A 22,949-nucleotide genomic window follows, 5' to 3' on the forward strand; every position below is an offset into this window, starting at 1 on the left:
TCGCTGTGTTATTATATTTAACTACTAAATTCTGTATTTCAGTCTTCATCGTCCGCCGTATTTAGGAAGAACATTTTTAGCAGAATTACAGAATTAAATAATCAGTACACACAGAACTTTTATTTAAATTCATCTTCGAGTTTTTGCATTTTCACTGTATTCTAAAAACGATTTCTATGTATTTGTACTTTATATCCAGATCATTCAGCCTGGATGGCTGTTAACGATCAGCCCACAATAAAAAACAGTCTCTTCATATTTGTCCAAAATTTCCCGATACCATATTTCAGGTTCAAGTGGAATCAATCTTGTGGTATGTTTATATATACATATATTTAAAAAAAAAAGAAGGTAAGAATGACTACAAATAAAATGCGCCTAGTCTTAAATGAAAAAGCTCCTTGAAATGAAGTACTATACTTATACAAATACACGATAACTTCGACAGCTTTCAAGTTATCTTCCTCTTGTCATATTGATTAAATAAAGAATTTCTTGTAGCTAAATAATTGGCACAGCACCTACAGTTCACGAAAACATCCTATTTAGGATCAAGCTCTAGTCCAACCACCCCTTTCCTAATTTAAACGTGGATTCTTAGTTTTTGTAAAAACAACCTCCTTCATTAGCGTATTCAAAACTATCATTGGATTTATATAAACCCTTACGGTTTCTTTATGTCAGAAATGTATTGTCTTAAATGCTGTTAAAGCCTAGAGGCTGGCTGCTGATTTTTTCGCGCCCCAAATGTGCTTTAACTTAAACAGAAGTGTTTCTTTTCTTGTGGTACCTCAACATATCACATGAGCAGTACTATTCTGCCAATTGTCCGTAAGTAACTTTTATTAACTATAAAATCTTTCTCAATATTTCCTGGTTTTGTTATTGCACTTAAATGGTGTCAATTATAATTTCTAAACCAATATTCCCCAGTTAGGAATAGGTAAGTATAGCGGAAATTTTTTACCTTATTAGTTTAGATACTTTAGTTGGTTGATTTTGAGTTTAGCGTCTCTTTTAGTAACGAGGCTATATGAAACGTGAACGTACTGTTTAACAAGGAATCAGAACTAAATAAGATACCGGAAATGAAATCTGGGTCTTCTATGTCAAAGGTACGTATGCCAATCATATAGCCACGAGAGAGCTGTTTTGATATTTTGTTTACTCCATTGTCTGTGGTAACTGGATAGAATGGTTGCTCTCAAAACGTATGCTCGCGTTTGTTCTGTACTGCCACTTACAAAAGTGGTCTCGGAAAAGTTTTATGAAGGTAATGATAGTTAAACAGCAGCAAAATATTAACTGATACGAGGAGACTCTTTTAGTATAATTGGTAACAGATGCTACAGGATATATAATGAATAATTCAAAAATGAAATCTTTCAGGTTTACATTCCACAGTTATGCCGGCTAGGATAAAGGAGATGGTGATGATGAGAAATGAATGAAACGGTGGAATAAATAGTGGAAGGAAATGGGAAAATCCACGCACATAGTGTTTATCCACCACAAAGTTCACTTGGCGCGAGCTGGGAATAAATAACTCAAATATGAATGGTGTTACTTTGCATAGCAAAACAGTTAAACAATGTCAACTCGTGCTGACACCTTTATCAATGCCTTCTAAATGTTGCTAAACTGGCTACACATGGGAAGGCTCCTGCCTACCTGTGGAACACTTGAGAGAAAATGTAAACCTCATTTCTCAAAACTCTGATAAACTAGAATTGCCCGGAAAAAAATGCATAGTTTATATCTTGCTTATCACTGGTTTACTTTGTTGTCTTTCGTATCAGTAAAAAATTGGAATGAATTTCATAAATATAATTCACTTTTCTGTCAGTAGAATTTAAGCACAAAAATCTGTAAAGCATATAAAGTTGATTTGGATTATTTATTATTATTATTATTATTATTATTATTATTATTATTATTATTGGTGGAGCCAGTAACCTCAGGAAAAATTATCAGCCTGTCACTTGTTGATGGAGTAGATAAAGCATTTTTTGCTGACTGAACAGGAACACTGACATCCTCTTTCCATCACACTGAAGGGTCTTGTCTTTTGGATTTTATTCCAGATCCTCTGTCAAATCTGAGAAGCGACTGTCCGTTGTTTTCTACTTTGTCCTTTGTTTGAATTATTGCCCAGTAGGGTAAGGATCCTGTTTAATTGTCAGGTTATGTGTTATTTTAAATTGATTTTATTATTAAATAGCATGTCGCCTAATGCAGAGAACTGTCTTGTTTGTGAACTCTCAATATATGGTAGGCAAAACGCACTTTAATTATTTAGTCTGTTCAAAGAAATTTCATTTACAATGTGTGAGGATTCAATCGAAGATAAAAGTGTTGTTTTATATGCTGTTTTTTAAAATGTGAGAAATATATCAAAAATGTATGTTACAGACAAATGTAACTAAGGTTTCTGAACCTAGGAGAGGCCTTTCTATTAGTACACCAGAGAATGAACTCACCCGTTGCAGCTGTTGAAAATGTTATTAAGAACAATATTGACAGTAATATATCAAAGTATAGGTTTAAAACGAAAACAAAATCCAGTAGTTTTCTAGTGATCTCATTTCATTAATTAAAGAGAAAGCTCATAAGAAGTACCACCTTGAGAATGATTATAAATTGTTCTCTGATTATAGGAGAAAGATTCAATCTAAATTGAGAAGTGACAGACTTGAATTTATCAAGCATACTGAAAATTCATTAAATACCAATCCACACAAACTCGGGAAATTTTTGAACTGTAATGAAAAGAATAACAAGGTAAATAATGGTTTTGTTTACTGCACCAATATTGACTTCACTATTTAATTGGAGTATTCTCACAGCAACATATCCTGAGACATGGAAAATGGTTGCTATTATTCCTGTTCTTAAAAATATATTAACGAGTATATAGATAAATATCTATTTTGAATGTATAACCTAACATTTTTGATGAGCATATATAAATATTTGTTCAATCATGTCTATATGGATATTTGCGAATAGCAACATGGATTTATTAGGGATAGATCTACTAATTTATCTCATTTTATGGCTGATGTTCTATTTGGTTAGGAATAATTGACAGGTCGATGTTATTTACTTCGACTTTTCCAAGGCATTTGATAAAATCCCGCATTTTCTGTTGGTTAATAAATTAAAATCTTATATTTTTCCTCAGTTTTTATTGCATGATTTAATTCATATTTATTTAATAGGAAATTCATTGTTATCAAAGTACATCTTTAATACATAAGCTATACTCTGGTGTGCTTCAACGCTCAAATTTGGATCTCCCTTTTGTTTTTGTTGTTTGTTAACGATCTTAACAACAAGATAAAGTGTAAATTCCTTATATACACTCATTATCTCAAAATTTATAACACTATTGTTGAAGTTAAAGATTGTTTTATCATTCAAGGAAAAATAATTCAATTGTTGAATAGTCTATAATAATTATTTATCATCAAGTTGTTATAAAATATGTTACAATTATGTTTACTAATAAAATCAATTCTGTTTATTTCACATATAAGCTTGATGATGTAGTTATTAATAATATTAGCTTCAAAGATTTAGGTGCTGTCTTTGATGATAAATTATCATTCAATAAACACACCGAGAGTATCACTTCTAGAGCACGTAGAAAACTGGATTTATTCAATGGATTTCTAAGGATTTTGCAAGTCTGAAAACTTGTTTATTGTTATAATTTGCAAACGTAAGAAGTCATCTAGAATACTGTTCCAATGTGTGGAAAGATATACTCAGTATTCTTCTAGTAATTCAGAGTACATGCAGAATTTATTTTATGCCTGGTTAAGATAGAAATTTAAGGAACGTGAGTGGAAATCGACTCAGGAAACTAGATTGGCATTAGGTTTCATTAAGCTTAGCCAATACATGCGAATTATTTCAATTGAAAATGTTTCATAACATCTTAGTAGGTAAATTACGTTTGTCTCATATTTTAAATTTTTATGTTCGAAGAAGTAACACAAGGAATTTTCGAATTTTTAGATGTGTACTTAATTTAACAGAATAACCTATTTATAAAGGACTTGAAACAGTCAACAAATATTCTTGTACAATAGATATCTTTGACAATAATTTTCTCTATATTAAGAAACAATATCTTTTATATTATTTACTAATATAGGTTGGAAATCTCTGCATGTTATTAAATGATTTCGCATGTCATTTGTGTATCGCTTTAGTTCTGTTGTACCTATCATTCTATTGCATGTATTTTTATTATGTATATTTTATGTACTGAGGAAATTATAATAAGATTGTCATCTGTAATTTTTATATTCAATAAAAAAATATTATTATTATTTAAGTACTTTGTGATGCAAGGTAGGACTATCCATGTTTGAATTACTGTTGTGCTTAATTAAGTGTGCGATGTTCTATATAAGATTTGCTAATGACGTTTCGTAATACAATGTTTGAAGGAGGCAACTATGCAGAGTAATGTATCACCTCATATTCTTCTGTATTAAGGTTAAAAATATTTCCTAGCTTTGTCAAGCACGGGGTGTTATTTGTGAGAAATTATTTTAGTGTATATATTTAACTAGCTAAAAAATAAATAAATAAAAATAAAATAAATTTAAAAAAACTTACCAACAGCTGCATTATAGTGTGACAAAGCATCCGAAAGCTGTCCTTTGGAAAGCATCTCCTTTCCCATTGCTAAATGTTTTTCTACTTCGGCTTGTGTAGTTGCTACGATTCCTGAAACATGTAAGAAGACAATTTTCAGATATTCAGAGAAAAAATAACTAAATGTTCTGCTTTATCAACGATAAGCTTTTTAAATACAACTCTACAAGCAAGATTTTAATTACTTCAAAATTAAACTCTTAACATGATCTCAAAGGAAAGTAACTGGACGAGTTTTTTAAACATTTCCTATGCAATAACTTCACTGAAAACAACATACCTTCTTTGAAATAGAACTATTCCACCAACTACACACGTGCTCATAAATTAAGGATAATGCGGATACATGGTGAAACAACGCTCTTGTGGGCGGTTTTTGGTTGGAAATCACCTCGGGATATGACCATGCGGTGCATTTACCCATTCGGTGCGGCGCATGCGGTGCGGTCGTCGAACAGTGGCGCTGGCAGCAGTCCAAATACGCAGAGGTGTGTTGGTGCATGTCAGAGTACGGTGCAGTGTGTAAGTGTGCAGATGCTATCAGACGTGCTAATGGTGACTGTGAGTTGAAAATGGCTCAAAGAACACATAATGATGACGTTATCAGAGGTAGAATAATAGGACGACTGGAGTCTGGTCAAACACAGCAGGTCGTAGCACGGGCCCTCCGTGTACCACAAAGTGTGATCTCAAGATTATGGCAACGATTCCAGCAGACCGGAAACGTGTCCAGGCGCTACAGTAAGGGACGTCCACAGTGCACAACACCACAAGAGGACCGATATCTCACCATCAGTGCCCGCAGACGGCCACGGAGTACAGCAGGTAGCCTTGCTCGGGACCTTGCCACAGCCACTGAAACAGTTGTATCCCGACACACAGTCTACTGACGACTGAACAGACATGGTTTATTCGCCCGGAGACCTGCAAGGTGCATTCCACTGACCCCTGTTCACAGGAGAGCCCGTAAAGCCTGGTGTCAAGAACACAGTACATGGTCAATGGAACAGTGGTCCCAGGTTATGTTCACGGACGAGTCCAGGTATAGTCTGAACAGTGATTCTCGCCGGATTATCATCTGGCGTGAACCAGGAACCAGATACCAACTCCACAATGTCCTTGAAAGGGACCTGTATGGAGGTAGTGGTTTGATGGTGTGGGGTGGGATTATGATTGGTTCACGTACACCCCTGCATGTCTTTGACAGAGGAACTGTAACAGGTCAGGTGTATCGGGACGTCATTTTGGATCAGTATGTTCGCCTTTTCAGGGGTGCAGTGGGTCCCACCTTCCTCCTGATGGATGATAATGCACGGCCCTACCGAGCTGCCATCGTGGAGGAGTACCGTGAAACAGAAGATATCAGGCGAATGGAGTGGCCTGCCTGTTCTCCAGACCTCAACCCCATCGAGCATGTCTGGGATGCTCTCGGTCGACGTATCGCTGCACGTCTTCAAACCCCTAGGACACTTCAGGAACTCCGACAGGCACTGGTGCAAGAATGGGAGGCTATACCCCAGCAGCTGCTCGACCACCTGATCCAGAGTATGCCAACCCGTTGTGCGGCCTGTGTACGTGTGCATGGGGATCATATCCCATATTGATGTCGGGGTACATGCGCAGGAAACAGTGGCGTTGTGTAGCACATGTGTGTCTCAACTTATCACCAATACCGTGGTACCGATATGTTTCGTTTGTTCGTATGTTGTGTTCACTATGTGCCTATGCTATTAGCGCCAGTTTTGTGTAGTGCCACGTTGTGTAGTACCACAATCTGCAATTATCCTTAATTTTTGAGCATGAGTGTAGTTATACTAATGAAATGTAGAAGTTCATCTGGGACATTTTTCTTAACTGACTGACATAACAGACCTTACAGCGCCATTTCATTGAAATAATTTCAAGGGTTGCTGCTGCTTTCATTTTCGGTCGTTCGAAATACAAAAATCGATTAAGTAACTGCTCACATATGTTTTTCCCCATAACAAATATTAAATAAATCGTAAATCATGATATGTTGACCAAGAAGTAATCCCACTTGTTTGTGGACAGTTTTTAATTCTTTTCAAGATGAATTGATGTCCGGTATGTTACTGAACTGGTCATGGGTTGATAGTATAGTGCCAATTGTTCGTATTGCTATACTTACAAGAACGTTGGTGTAATATCGAAAGTTTGATTCAATGCCACTCTTTGTAACGATGTATTTATGGACCTTCGTTCATCTGAGTTATCTCACTTATCATATTCAGGGGAATTTCCTCCCACAACTTGTCTATATACGACCGTATATAGCAGCATGAATATATGGAAATCAGAATAATGCATACAGCTGTCGGATCATAACGAATTTCCCCACTTAAGTAAAATGGATACTCCCAATTTTAAGGTGGGGTACGTATGATGTGGTGGGCATAGGATACCTTGACGTGAAAGTATTACAAAGTCAGTAAACAAGGTGGCTCAAAAAAACTAACTACAGGAAAGAATTCACTGACTTTTCTCGGTTTTTCAGAATGTTTCTTAAACTTTTTTTTCCTAATATGTAATTAGCCACACATATTCCCTGATATGGTGATGGAAAACAAGACCAAGAAAACATGATGATGATACTAAATAATTTATTTTTCCTTAATCACCTGGAATACTGAATAATATAAAAACAAATGCAACCTATTTAATTATGAAATTACAGAACTCTGATGTAATAAAAGATTACTCTTCAAAGCAAGAAATTAAATGTCTTATTTAAACTTTAATCTGCACAGGAACATTAGATACAACGAACACCGAACATCATAACTACAACATCTCTTCACTTTGACCCAACCTATGCAATTTGAACAACCACGCTAAACTGGCAGTGACGTATAAAGAAGTAGCATTAATTTTTTACTAGAAAGCTATTACTATGCACCTCCCCCCATTCTCAACCGTCTTTCTATAGAACAATATACTGTTATAAATATATAAAACTCTGTTGTTGACGATTGTACAAAATATTTTTCTTTTGGCACGTATACAGCCTCGATCCAATGCATCAAATCAACTTGCATTTGCTACTTCTTTTCCTCCGAGGCACAGCCAGCTGCTTAGTCTAGAATAAAATACAATGCGACCGCCTTCCGTTTGCCTTTGTACATACTCGCGTATTAGTTAACACAAATAAAATGTCTTTCTCCACGTGTTAGTTAATTACAAATCGAAAAAGCTTCACTTAAAAAAAAAAAAAAAAAAAAAAAAAAAATGAACCCTTCAGTGGTAACGTTGGGTCTACTAGACCCAAATTATTTTGATATATATTCTATCGTTAGTTGGCAACACTGTACGAGCTTCGTACTCCATCTACCTTTCAATCTAAAATACTAATTTATGTTGTGACGATCAGTTTCAGTTTAAAGCTTTCCATTGTTGGATGGTCTATGTTTTCTTAGTCTGGGCCAGTCAGACCCAACGTTACCACTCACTTTATTATTTTAGGAACAGTTTGTGTAGTGTTCGCATTTAATTAATTAATTAATTTATTTATTGAACAAATTCCCAGATACAGCATAACTTTACCATTTTACACAGGGACATGCTAACAAAAGAAAGAAAAAAACAAGACAATAACAACAACATGGAAAAAAGAGTGTAAAAGTAAAACTATTCCGTCAAAGCTCGTTTAATTGCTCTTTCAAACACTGGGTAGCTCGAAAAAAGGTCCACATCAGTTGTTACTTGATTATAACAGTTTGGTATTCTATAAAAAAGAGACCTCTGTATAACAGCCAACCAAGGACGGGCAAGATGGAATAAGTGGGCATTCCGGGTGATGCGGGAAGGGACACGTAAGGATAGTTCCTGAAGTAATATTTCCGATCTTAAGCTTCCATTAACTATTTTATGTAGATATTTCAGGTCAGAGGTAATTCTGCGTACTTCAGGACTCTGAATATTAAGATGTCGCAAGAGCTCCTTCTTAGATAATATTCGAAGTGCAGGAACACGAAAACGGACTATAGCAATGAAGAAATTGAGAACAGAATCAAGTGTGGAGAGATGTGTAGGTGCTGCCATGGCCCATATGGGAGAGCAGTATTCGATCTTGGGCGCTATTAAAGTCTTATAAAAAGTTGCTAATGAAGAAACAGTGCGTAGTTCGGTGAATCGATAAAGAAGTCCCAGCATGCGCATTGAATTCTTTAGTATTGAGGAGATGTGGTCAGAGAAGGTGAGTTTTGAATCAAAGATGACACCAAGATCGTTATGACTAGCAGAACGTGTGATAGGGGAATCGTTGATATGGTATGTGGAGGGAACAGGAGACTTTTTCAAAGTAATAGTAATACTGTCACATTTCTTACTGTTGAGTTTCAAGTGCCACATTTCACACCAGCCTGTAAGGTAATTTATGTCTTCCTGTAGAGCAATTGTGTCATGGAGACACGATATTTCTCTGTATAACTTACAATCGTCAGCAAAAAGCAGAAGGCCACTAGGTTGAGCTGATAAGTGCGTGTAGAGATCATCCATATACAGGACAAACAGCAGAGGCCCAAGTACACTCCCCTGAGATCACGGGTTGGGGGTTAGAAGTCGCCCCTGAAAGAACAAGTCTCTGTTTACGGTCCTTCAAGTAGCTTGTGATTAGAGAGAGAAATTTGCCATGTACATTAAATCTATTGGAGAGTTTATGAAGATGAATGTGACTGACAGAATCAAAGGCCTTCGAGAGATCAAAGTAGATAACATCTAATTGAGTATTGTTATTCATACATTTGACTGCACAGGAAAGAAGAGTACTTAAGTTTGAGAGACTTGAGCTTTTCGGTAGAAAGCCGTGCTGAGAACTATGGATGTAAGGTGAGGTGAATTTAAGTAGCCTGTCTTTGATTATTTTTTCGCAGATAATTGATATCACAGAAAGAAGAGATATTGGCCTATAGGAGGATACATGATCTTTAAGTCCTGATTTATATTTGGGGTCACGTGAGCTAGTTTCCAACTGGTGGGATAATACCCTTCCTTGAAGCATCTATTGAATAAGATAGATAGAGGAGCCGCAATAACTGAAGCAGTTTTGTTGAGAAAGAGAGGACTAATTTTATCAGGTCCAAGTGATCTATGTGTAGATAACGATAGCAAGAGAGCCAGAACTTCGCCTGGGGTGGTAGAGAGAATGGATAAGGTGTCCGAACAGATGGGGTGGAGAGGGGGGAGATGGGTTGTAGAGGGAAGGGAAGTAAATGTTTTGCAGAAGTAGTTATTGAAGAGATCTGGTCTTTGATCATCACTCACTTCAGTTTTTAGACCAATATCAGCATTTTTGTTTAGATACTTTGTTCTGTGTTAGTGTAGTAACAAGGCTGGAAGTTACGAATCAAATATTGAATGAGTCAGACAGATGTTAGAAAAGGAACTTGATGTTTCATCGTGTGAAGAAGATGATGATGAACTTGATTTCAGTATTTACTGTGACCACGATACTGATAGTATGCGCAATCCAATGAGAAAACTGACAATGATGAACTGAATTGTAGTCAATATTTCGTGGGTGAAAATAATGAAACAAAATGGAGAAAAGAAATGCGAAATGCAAATGTCCGTACCCGCGCTAGTCAGGGTTTGAAAAAACCCGGGTTTTTTTGAAAAAGCCCAACCCACCTGGGTCCATATGGGTTTTTTCGGGTATTTTCGGGTTTAATTGGGTTTTTTCGGGTTTAATTGGGTTTTTTCGAAATATTTCAATGTCTTTGGGATAAAAGTGTTAAAATAAGATTTATATTTGTGGTTTATATTTCAAGATTGTCATTGTCACAACTTGCAACAATTTTCTACTCACTGCCGTTTTGAAAAATGGCCGCCATTTTGAAATTTTATATTCGATCGTCGAGAAAATCTATACAGCAAAGTTAGCATATCTTGTGCTTCCACCGTCAAAATATCAACATAAAAGACTGAAGATTGCGCTTCGTAGCGTAAATACTCGCTGTTTTAAAAAAAAAATGGCCGCCATTTTGATATTTTACTTTGATATGCCGCCGAAATCTATACAGGAAATTTAGTGTCTCGTGCTTGTACTCTGAAAATTTTAACTTAAAAGGCCGAAAGTTGTACCCTGTAGTGTGTGGTAGAGGCAGACAAACGAGTTGAGTTGATTTTGTGTTTAACGTCCCTTTCAGTAGCGAGGCTTTATGAGACGGGACCTAGTGATTAAATTTGAATCTGAACCACATGAGCTCCCTCCGGGAAGCAAACCCAGGTCACCCACGCCGAAGACGCGTACACTAACTGCTTAGTCATGAAGGAGCTCGGCAGACAAACAATCAAATGTAGATCAAGTCATCCAGAAGCCTGACTGACGTTCGCCAAATATGAATACCAAAAGGGACCTATTAATTTAAAACAAAGATACAATTCATGTTGTATGAGATAAATAAATGTTTCAAAATGTCTTATATGAAATTAACATCTTCCAGCGTAAATAAACCTGCCATATTTTCTTCATGAGAAAACGGGACACCTCAGATCTCCCCCCCCTTCCCCTCAACTTTCCAACACAATGAATTGAACTATAGTCTGGCTATGAACAAAATTATAATAGGCCGCTGTGGCTCAGTAGTAGAGCGTTCACCTCTGGTGCATGGGGTCCCTAGTTCGATCCCAGCTCGCGCAAAGTGAGCTTTGTAGTGGACAAACACCTTGTGCGTGGATTTTCTCGGGATTCTCACGTTTCCTCCCACTTTCTTCATTCCGTCATTTCATTCATTCCTCATCATCACCGTCACCTTGAGCATAGCAGGCATAACCGTGAGACTAAAAGTAAAAGATTTCATTTAATTTAGTTTAATTGTATTTTTTTTCAAGAATATAACGGGCGAAAGTTCACTAAGCAGCAGCTGCTTTTCTCTCTCTGTACCCTGCAATTAATTGTATAGACTAAAGATGCCTCCTAAAAACTTAAGATGTGCTATAAAAATGCTTCACAGGAAAACAATATGCAAATTATTTAAATCAGTGGTACAATCTACATTCAATAGTCTTCGCGCGTTTAGCAATATTTATTTACATGGCTGTATTTGCCAAAATTACGTTCGTCAGTTTAATCTGATGAAAAGCTGATTTTTCTCCCTGTGTCGTGTGTAATTGTTAGGACCAGATTTACATTTTTCTAAGACCTGGACGAAAGCACAATTCTGTGCTCCTAGCCTTTGTAAAAGATTATAATTCTTGTTAACTTATCTATGTTGCTGGAGAAAAGGTCAGCCATCTTTCCTGTGTTTGTAAATGTAGAAACACTCAAAGCCATCTTTTTTAATATTCCGGAGAGTATCCGAGTTTCCATCAAGTTCACTGGAAAAAGTAGCATTGCAAATTTCGCTCGCTATCAAGTCGAACAGAGTGGTGTAATAACTTCCTCGAAACTGTTACATGCAACAGCGTACTGTACATTCACTAATTACAGGATTCCCAGCCATTTTCACTTTTCGAATAAGCTGATATTGATAGTAGAAATGGAACGGAGTTAAAATACGGGACATTTCCCTGTTCCGACTAAATTTACGGGGACGCGGGACGCTCGGGCCCTAAAACGGGACTGTCCCGTTTTTTACGGGATGCATGGCAGGCTTAAGCGTAAAATAAATAGTTTTATTGTTGAAGTATTCATTTCCGATCCTTCTGCTTTTAATTCGGGAATTTCCCGAGCACTTCTTTCACGGCGTGTACATCAAAACTTTCACTAGTACTGAAATTTGAACTCAGCACTTGACATAGTAAGCGTTACATAGTCTTCGGAACCCCGAGCATTAAGCTCCTTAAATTTGACAAGAATTTTTACGCTATTGCTGGTGTTGATTCTACAGAATGTTTATTTGAAGAGTAGCAACAAATGACTGAAATAAACTGTTATTGTTCAACCAAATTTTAGTTGAAAAAACTTGTGTTTTACATCAAAGGTAAGAAATAACACTAATAGTTTCACTAATGTATTTACATATGTACTGTTAGTACCGGCACCTATGACCTTAAACCCGTCAAACGTATGAGTGATAACGTCCCTCGGTGTTGCCGAGTCGACGAGCACACTATTCACGGAAAATATTTTCTAAAGTACAGAATTGCTTATTTTACTTCAAAAGGCTATAAACATAATCCATACGTTAATTTGTTCTATAACTATCTCAAGCTAAGTTTTTTTTTTTAATTCATTTAGTGCATTCAGAGCTTTATAAAGGTCTTATGTTCAATGTTGTTGTATACCTTAACGTGAAAGCCTATAATTCACCCAAGGAAAGTCTAAAATCTGATAAAAATCACTTATAATGTGATCATCTTAGTTGTATCAATAATATACTAACAAATAGGTCAAAAACCCAGGTGGGTTTTAAAGTGGGTTTTTTCAGGTGGGTCCAACCCGAAAAAACCCACCGGGTTTTTTCGGGCTGGGCCCACTTGGGCAAACCCTGGCGCTAGTAATACTGTGACTGTTCATATACCCGTAGTGTTCTAAACTGCAATGGATATTAAGACTGTTCATGGGATATGGTCTGTGTTTATAACCGATGCAATAGTTGATATTATTGTTACTAATACAAACAAATAGATACAGAAAGTAACTGCAAAGTATTCAGAACAACGATTACACATCTTACCAGTGTGAGTGAAATTAAAAAGCGCTCATAGGTTTGTTATATTTATATATAGCCGGAATGTTTTACGCTGAACCTCTGAATATTGAGGAATTGTGGGAGCAAGATGTAATTTGAGTCGGGCACGTAGCCACGAGACCAGAAATGAAAAAAAATTAAGGATGGATGAAACAAAATGACATGAGAAAAAGAAGGATCAGCGTTAAAAATAAACTACAGGAAGCTTTTGGTTACTCTTTCTTATGAGGAGATTTGTATTACGTGCAATACATGGTAGCGAGATATCCTGGAATTTGAAATATCTAGAAAAGTTACCCTGTCACCCCCCTCCTTCGAAATCCTGGCTAAACGAACCAATATATGTTCCAGTAAATTAATTTAGAACGATCGAGCCCTTGGTGTGATGAACACATTTCATGTCACGGACCCCCTCCCCCCAAGGAAATCTTGGCTACGTGCCTGCTGGAGTGGAGATACTTTGGGCTACAGTGTCCTTACAGAGGTTTCGTTTCCTTTCTCGTTGTTTGCGATTTGATGATGTTGATACACATACGGGAAGAAAATCTTTAGGCAAATCAGCACAAATTCGTGACTTTTTAAAGCAACTTTGGATGGGACATTTGTCGGGTTCCCAGGAAGATGTGGATTTCGTATGTATTGTCCAAAAACCCTGCAAGATATGAAATTAAATGTTTTAGTTTTGTTGATGCAACATTATACTACACAGCAAATATGGAGTTATATATGGGGACACAACTAGAAGGTCCGTTTGTTATAAATCTCAAACCTCTGCCTAGTGTTGTTTGTATTTAATATTGTAAATATAATAATGATTTAAAGCTCAGTTCACATCTTATCAGGCAAAAAAGTTTATGGGTCCAACAGGCCCAACGTTACCATTCATGTGACTTTTTTTCACATTCTTCTATATATCTTCTCAACACTAACAGCAATGAAATCGTGAAACTCCCAAATTCTTCTTCTGTATCTGGGGGAGTAGGCTACGTGTCATATAGTATAATTACCATATGTTACAAAGGCCCTTTAATCGTAAAACCAGTTGTACAAATACAAACTGGCAACTGGAAATGAGAACTTAAAAAAAATCCACTTCCAACATTTCAGCTTTTCTTTTTTTTTAAAAAAACTGACTTTACAATTTAAAGCAAAAACATTATTAGCTTAATAAAGCCCTTTTTAATCTCTGGTTCCTGAACTTAATGTACTATCCCAGTACTTGCCTGGCACGTTTGAGGAAAACTAAGGAATCTACTATCAAGACAGCTCACTCAGGGATCTGAATCCAAATTGTAATAGAGGGATTTTATTCCTCTATATTAAATAGAATTACATTTCTTTGTTGCTCTACAAAATAATCTATTTCTTCCTTTTAGAAATCGAAATATAAACGAGCGTCAATGGCGCAAAATCTGCCCTACGAAACGCGGATGGGGCTTCATGGATTCCCTTAATCATTATTACTATTATTTTTAAGGCTAGTTTAATGTCTCACGATTGTGCACCGAGGTTAAAGGAGACGACGATGAAATGGATGATAATGGCGACATGGCGAAATTGGTAGGAAACTGGAGAACTCAAATAAAACCCATTCAGTGTTTGTCCATCAGAAAGCTCACTTGGCAGAAGCTAGAATCGAAACAGGAACCCGCGCCAGAGGTGAGGCACCGTCGCTTCACAAGGGAATTCCATAGTTTCAAGTGTACAACAAAATAAGAATATGAATGCTTACATGGTATTTTAAATACGAGGGCTGGAAAGAAATAAGTGGCAACACTGTTTTATGCCCGTGCAAGGATTTTTGTTCGAGTTGCTGTTGGCAACACATGTAGAGAGTGCGGGGACCCATAATGGAAAGACTAGAAGATGGTTGCATGCGCACGTGGCCTTGAGTGCCGTCGTGGCTGCCACATCATCTTAATGGCAAGAGATAACGGGAAAAGGCACAGCTGGAAGTGACAAGTGGAAATTCTTATTAAGTGATATCGAGAATGCCTAACTATACAGTGTACGGCTGTAGTAATCACTACAGAAAAACTAAAGGAAGTAATATAAAATACTTTATATTTACTCAAGAGGAGGAGAAAAATCTTCAGAAACGAATTTTAGCTTACAGGCGACAGGTCAAAATAATCCTAAAATATGATGAGTTTTATATAAAAATAATAAATAAATGTAATATTTAATTGCAAATTCTGTAAACACGACTTCATGATGTAGTTTCTTTTTAATATCAGTATTATGTAATAGTACTATATACAGTGAGTTGTGTTGATTCTGCATACAAAATTCCAATAGTACGATTTAAAAAGAACTAACTTCGAGGTAAGACCAGGATTCGAAATCATGGTGAGGGGGAGGGGAGCGACGACAGAAGTAATCATTTCTATCATCACTTCTTCTACATAAGATATTGAGACAAAATTGGAGGCCGCGGTGGCTTTGTGGTAGAGCGTTCACCTCTGGTGCTCTGGTCCTTGGTTGACAAAGATGTATATGTTGCCACTTATTTCGGGTTAACTGCTGTATCGCCGGACAAGTTTTATGACATTTACCGGGTCAATTGGAGAATATATTTAAGTTTGTGAGGAAGAATGAGTGAAAGTCAGGTAAGGGGAGTAGTAAAAGTTAATAAAGTGGTTGTATTTGCTGATTGTTTTTGATGTTGTAAGCGGCACTGTATGTGGAAGCGGATGGACTATTTTGTGGAGAGGTACACTTGTTTTATTATACGGATCCATAGACTGTAAAATGCACAGAAAAATTTGGGCAAGTCTTTAATTTGCCCATTTCATGTCGAGAACAGAACCCGACGAACCCCTTTCGGGCTTCTAACCAGTTCCTACTACAGGGCTCATAGTGGTCTGGTCTCTTATAAATAGTTGAAAAGTGACCAAAATCTCATCATGCCCCCTTTTTTTCCTTTGTCAATTTCTCCATCACCTCTCTGTTTGTTGTTTTGTTTCATCTTTTGTTCTTTACTTCTTCTTTTTGAGCTTCCTCCTTTCTTAGGTTTTCTGTGTTGGCGCAGAATGCTGCGCATATCATGGACCGAAAGGAAAAGGAATGAAGACGTACTAAAGGAAGCTAATGAAGGACGACAGATCATGAAGATAATAGGAAAAAGAAGAAACAGCATGCTTGGCCATCTTATTCGACACTCCGATTGGATAACTGTGCTGACAGAGGGAAAGGCAGAAGGAAAACCAGGAAGAGGAAGACTAAGGATAGAATATCTAGATGTAGTTACGAAGAAGAGGCCTTATCAAAGTATAAAAAAGCTCTTCCAAGCAAGAGAAAAGTTTTAAAATTTCCATGTTGCCCACCAACCTATGGTCGAGGTGAAGAAGAAGTATGCTTTGTAGTTACGGTAAGCAGACTTAACAGATGTAAGAAGCTTCTGAGTAAGTGGAACCAGTTCTGGCCTATTTCCGAATTTCTTCATCCCAGACATTATATGTAACTTAGCATTGAGAGTTCTCAAAGCCGTGAAATATTTAAATTCATCACATACTCTTACGAAGAACATACAAGAAGCATAACACAAGACGAACCACACAAACACACACACACACAACGTTGAGCAGAGCGTTAACTATTTCGAGAGAAAACTAAAAGACTATTATGACAGAAGAAAGAATAGCCACAGAATGGTTCTCATCAACTCCATCTTGAGAGCTTAAGCATCCACCAACCATCCACTGTGCTTTAGAAAGAATAAAAGCTGACTGTTTCATATGTGACAGCAAGTATTGAAGCTTTCAGAAGAGTAATGAGTAACAAGTTTCTGCCTTTTTCCATTTATTTTTATATGTTTCTTACAAAACTGCCAATGCAAAGCATAAATCACACGAAAAAGTCACTTTGCCTATCAAAAAAAGTATCTTTTAGTGACAAATTTGAAAAAAGTAACTTTTAGTGACCCACTTGGAAAAAAGTAACTTTTAGTTAAAAAAGTGACTTGCTATGAGCCCTGCTACCACTACTACTTCTACTCCTACTTATATTACGGATCCGCATAGTAAAACTACACGCCTAATAACGCAATCTAAGGTAACGTAATGTAATCCAATCAAATATAACCGAAAGCAGTACATTTTGGTAATTTTTTCGATTTTCAAATTGGTCTGGCGATACAGCAGCAATGCCCTTACTTCTTTCGAGCCAACCTACGAATATGGCTTTAATATAGTACTTAATTTAATAAATCATAATTCTGCTCACTTGTCAGTACAACCCACTGGATTTTCTTTTTCTCTTAACGAGTATTTCACAACCCTTGCGAGAATACCATATAGATGTATACATTTTTAACTAAAGTTAAAGAAAAAACACGAAAATAGTAAATGCCTGCGAATATCAACCAAAATGAAATCTTTTAAATCCCACGATTATGCCGGTTACTAAAAGAGATTATGATGATGAGAAATGAATAAAATAGTGGAATAAAGAAAGTGGAAAAACCCCGAGAAAACCAACGGACGTGGTGTTTGTCCACCACAAAGCTCACCTGGCGCGAGATGGGATCGAACCAAGAACCCCATGTACCAGAGCTGAATACTCTACCACTGACCCACCGCGGCCGCCGAATATCAATCAAGAGGTGGTGGGAAAAGAAATGGTTGTTTCGATAAGCTATACTAATATAACCAGTTATATACGAATCTGACGGGAGAAAAGGGTTAAATTCCAAAGTTGGGCGTCCGTTTCCAGCTAAATGTTTAAAATTTACAGGAAAGATATTGATAATTTGTTTGTGTGTTTGATAATATATAAGAGTCTCGAAAAATCTGTTTATTTGTTATATATTAGCGGTTATAAACATGGGACTATACGGCGAGCGGAGGGAACTACTTGACGCAAAGTAACCGAACCGTTGCATTGTGGGAAAGGAACGAGCATTTATATTATCAACATGGCGAATGTACAAGGGCAATGAACTAACAGTTTTAACATTTGTGAAGCATACGTTGATAACGAGCAATATCTTTTAAAATTTTTTGAAGAGCACGGATTAATAAACCTAATAAATTGTAGAAAGTGTGGAAAGGAGATAACAGCAAAAAAAGTGGCGAAAGCGGACGCCCAACTTCGGAATAAATGCCGGAGAAATATTAATGGCAAGTAGGGTTGGCAAAAACCATGGTTTTTATCGAAAAAAACAAAAAAACAGTTTTTTTTGTTTAAACCTTTTTTTTTGTTTGTTTGTTTGTTTGTTTGTTTAAATAATTTGCTCTACGTGTTTATATCACATATGGATAGAAATAAGTTGTTTCGCCTTGGATTCATTATACAACAACAGGGTTATGCTGGAAGCGGTTACATAAGCTTAAAGCGAAATCCAAACCGCTTCTCGGCTTACATCCGAGAGAAACTGTCCTGCATCTGAACTCGAAACCGGGAATAACTAGCGATACGTCTGCCGACTCTCTCACGAAGGACTCCTGATTAAAAAAAAAAAAAAAAAAAATTGTACTGATCTTTACATACTTGCTAATATAATCGTCAAGAGTCATTTCAGAAGGACAAAAAGATCAACAGTTGCACAAGTGAAACCATTATACAGAATTACATATGGACAATTTCAAAATATTGCAGAGTACAGAATAACTAATTTAGTCCAAGTTAGTTTACTACGACTCTTATTAGTTCAAGTTAAAGAAATACAACGACTTAATTTGCATATCAGTAAGAAAAGTGAATAAAGATAAGAATTATTTGAGTCCACTTTGGTTCTGACCCATTTATACATAAATAAATGCTAAAGATATTTCTGATTAAATGCCTGTCGTGGTGCCCTCCCTCCCCCCCAAAAAAAGTACGGCACTTCGATGTATTTTACCAACAGTAAACATTATCAAAACGAAACAATATTTAGAATTTTTCTTTGATTGCAATTGCATAACAATAATAACTATAAAAAACACAAAAGAAACATTTATAAATTTATAAAAAGAACAAAAGTTGCTTTTGTAGCATAATCTCTTTGAGTACTGAATGGGGAATTTAGGTCTGAATAGTGAATATAATACGAATAATATACGGGAGTGAAACGTGATAACCCACAAATGTGTGTGCATCAAGATTTAATGAACCCTTACATTTTTACGAACATTTTTCGTTTTTAGTTTAAACTAGTTGGTTTTTAAGAAAAAGCCAGCTGGTTTAAACCAACCAACCAGCTGGTTTAATATTAATTTTCTACTCTTTATTTTCCTGTCATCTGCTTGGAACCACGGCTTGTTTTTCTTAACGCCCCAAATTGTTGAATGGCGCTAAGAAGAGGGTAATGATTATAATCAACGAAATGGCGGAATGAAGAAAATGGGTGGAAACGGAAGGACCCCGAGAATGTATACGCACATGATTATCTATCACAAAATTTATTCAGCGCCAGCTGGGATCAAACCAGGGATCCCACGCACAAGAAGTAAGCGCTCTACCACTGAGCCACCAGGAACCTGTTATTGTTGTATTAAAATATAATTTGCACGATATAGTCAGTATAACACTCACATTAACCTTTCATAATATGAACATATAACTTTAAATTCAGTAAATGGTTCTGTCTAATTCTACACTTGTTTACACACTTTGTTTATAAAATTTACAAAATAGTCACTTGCACCAATCACGGGTTATATGGACTGATCAACTGAAGTATGTTATTATTTTCAGCTTTTATAACCTAATAGTGACTGACACACTATAGAACTTTAAAATTATTCTATTCTTTACTTTACCACAACACTTTATATTACCGTGACTTTAAACTTCACAAGTCACTTTTATATTAACTTACCGTGAATCATAAGATCGAAAAGAAATATAAACATCCACGTACAAAACATATTCTTACACTCTGCACACTCCATTATTACACCCACAACCTACTCGTAACACAATTAATTTGCATCAATCCTCTTCCCGGTGTAAAACGAACTAGCATCCTGCTGTTCAGAACGTCCTTTGTATAAACACGCAACTTAACCCTTGTTACTCCATGATTTTCGTGTTTCGTTCTGATTGGCAGTCAGACGAGACGTATGTGTTGCCAGTTAGAGACGTATATACATCAAATACAAGAGAGAAAAGTTATATTTTAGAATGTAGTGCCACGTTCTGTAACGATTTACGTCAAAGCATTTGCAATTTTTGCGATAATATTCATAGCAGTTCACTTTTGCACATTTATAATTCACTTTTGCATGTTTGGCGTTGCGTTACACTCTACAATTCTTGCTAAGGCTGTTATGGAATAAGACCCGAAGTTTCTGCTTGCAGGCAGTGGCGTAACTAAAAACACATAGGCCTCCCCGCAAAAATGACAACAGAGCCCCCTCTTCCACGTTCATAAAGACACGTAATATTTATAGAGAACACATTTTTGACTGGATATTCCATCTAGTCATACACTACTTGTTCATATAATGCAAAACTGCACATATTATTATTATTATTATTATTATTATTATTATTATTATTATTATTATTAATAATAATAATAATAATAATAATAATAATAACAGTGAGAAATTGAATGGAACTAAAAAAATCTTAATAAAAACAGCTTGTTACTAAGTAAATTAACACATAAAATGTTCACAAGCAATATATGAAAACTCAGCAAAACTTGTGGATCCTTCTTAAAACTTTTCAAGCCGGTGAACCCTTTGGAAGAGAAATTCGTTGACTACTTTGTCCATATCAACATGGTGACTTTCTTGACTTTCTAGACTAATGCTCTACGGCCCAATGAAGATTGGCACGTGCCATTCCAGTCGTTCTTGATTATGCCATGTGGTAAGCACTGGCACACACGTGGGACATCGGATGCGAAGGTAGGCCTATCTAACAATGTACAGTATGTTATTACGTGCTTAGATACACTTCTTCTTTATCTACTGCTAAAGTTTGTTAAAGTCCACTTGGCCTATTAATTGTGCTTCAGTTTTTCCGTTATGCGGTTGTACCAACCTAAAGAATCTACAATTTCCGACAGTTCTAATGAAATGTGGCCGCCCAACTTGCGATTTGGTTTGATGCTAGGAAGATATTAAGCCCGACAAACATTGGGAAGACATTAAGGTCGCCAAAACCCGACAAGTCATACTGTTTCCGAAATGCCGATCCCAGCCGTGAGATCATCCCATTAGACTCCGATCTATCGCCTTCCTTCCGTATTCAACGCACAAGAACCACACTGATTAATTGAGTGAGATCCATGTCACCGTCTAGCATGCAGTTATGCTGTGCCCCGTGGTTAGCCCAACAATTCCGTTCAACAAGTAGCGACTGATCTTAATGTTTTATTGGTTATTGTCCGCCTTATGCAGAGTTGTTTTGATGTATGATTAGCGTCATACTAAACAGTTTGACTAGCATGTTTCCTGCAGTAATCAGGCCTATACTACTACAGGAAACATATGTTACTCAAATTCTTTAGTATGACGCTAATCATACGTCAAAACGACTCTGCATAAGGCGGTTTATGTTTTGTTCGCTTTTAGTTTATAGAATAATTGCTCAGGTGTTGCCGTCTTCACAGGCGAAAGATGGAAATAGGGAAAATCGCAATTCAAGGGTACATATCTTTTATCGTGATTTTCATCAGAAGATTAGCTTTTCCCTGGAGATCGCTCCAATTGAATGCCCACATCACCCTTTGGTGAGTTAGTCATACTTGAAGCGACCACTTTCACATGCTTGTCATAGTTGTTATCAGCACTTGCCCGGGGCGGTAAGACTTATACAATCCCAATTCAAGGGGACACATTATTAGAAATACAATTCTGAATTTTGCAAAATTCCTACTTAATCTCCTTAAAGTTGAAGATTTTGAAGAGGAAAAACTTGAGCGATGTGTTTTAGAATCAGTTTCACTCTAATATAGGTGTCGTGTATTGAGTCTGTTATTGTTGGCCACGATTGATGTTTTTTATTATCGTAATAATTAGCTTTTGTACATTTTCTAAAAATAAATAAAAATAACTACAAATAAGAATTTACCCTGACGTCATTTTATTCTGCTTAACGAGTTCTATAGGGATGCGCACGAGTCGAGTCGAGTCCAGATTTAACCCTGCCTCGACTCGTCTCGAGAAAATGTTGTCTCGACTCGAAAATATGTTCCTGTCTCGACTCGACTCGAATTCGAGTCGAAACGTCTCGAAATTCGAGCCGGGACAAAATATAAGAGTTAAAATATACACACACATCAGCCAGACCATTATGACTACCTACCTAATTGTTAGTATGTCCACCTTTTGGCACGAATAACAACGGCAACGCGTCTTGGCATGGTCGCAATGTTCCTCGGTGGGTCGCTGGAGAGAGTTGGCACCACATATGCACATATATATTAGATGCCCAGGTCATCTAATTCCCTTAAATTCCAGGGAGGGGGTGATGCGCCCTCACGTCACGTTCAATCACATCCCAGATGTGATCGATTGGGTTCAGATACGGAGAGTTTGGGGGCCAGCACATCACTTGGAATTCGCTTCTGTGTTCCTCGAACCAGTGGCGGCGTAAGGGCGGGGCGAACGGTGCCCTCGCCCCGGGCCCCGCTTTCTGGGGGCCCCCGGCGGTAGGTAAAAAATAATTTCTAAGGAACTTTGTTAGCAT

At 36.8% G+C, this 22,949-nt stretch overlaps 1 protein-coding gene across 1 annotated transcript in view; it reads right to left on the reverse strand.

Annotated features, from left to right (window-relative positions):
• P58IPK (dnaJ homolog subfamily C member P58IPK) overlaps positions 1-20,357 on the reverse strand; it is a 60,135-nt gene extending 39,778 nt beyond the window's left edge. Inside the window, exons 1-2 of the mRNA XM_081769358.1 lie at positions 20,125-20,357; positions 4,633-4,743 (exon numbers count right to left, since the gene is read on the reverse strand). Coding sequence (XP_081625484.1) covers positions 4,633-4,743; positions 20,125-20,197 — 184 coding nt within the window. The 5' untranslated portion in view covers positions 20,198-20,357. The remainder of the gene's footprint in view (positions 1-4,632; positions 4,744-20,124) is intronic.
• Positions 20,358-22,949: the final 2,592 nt, after the last annotated feature.

This window comes from Thermobia domestica, chromosome 8 (genome assembly GCF_964235325.1).
Source record: "Thermobia domestica chromosome 8, izTheDome1.hap1.1, whole genome shotgun sequence".
NCBI classification, from domain to species: Eukaryota; Metazoa; Arthropoda; class Insecta; order Zygentoma; family Lepismatidae; genus Thermobia; species Thermobia domestica.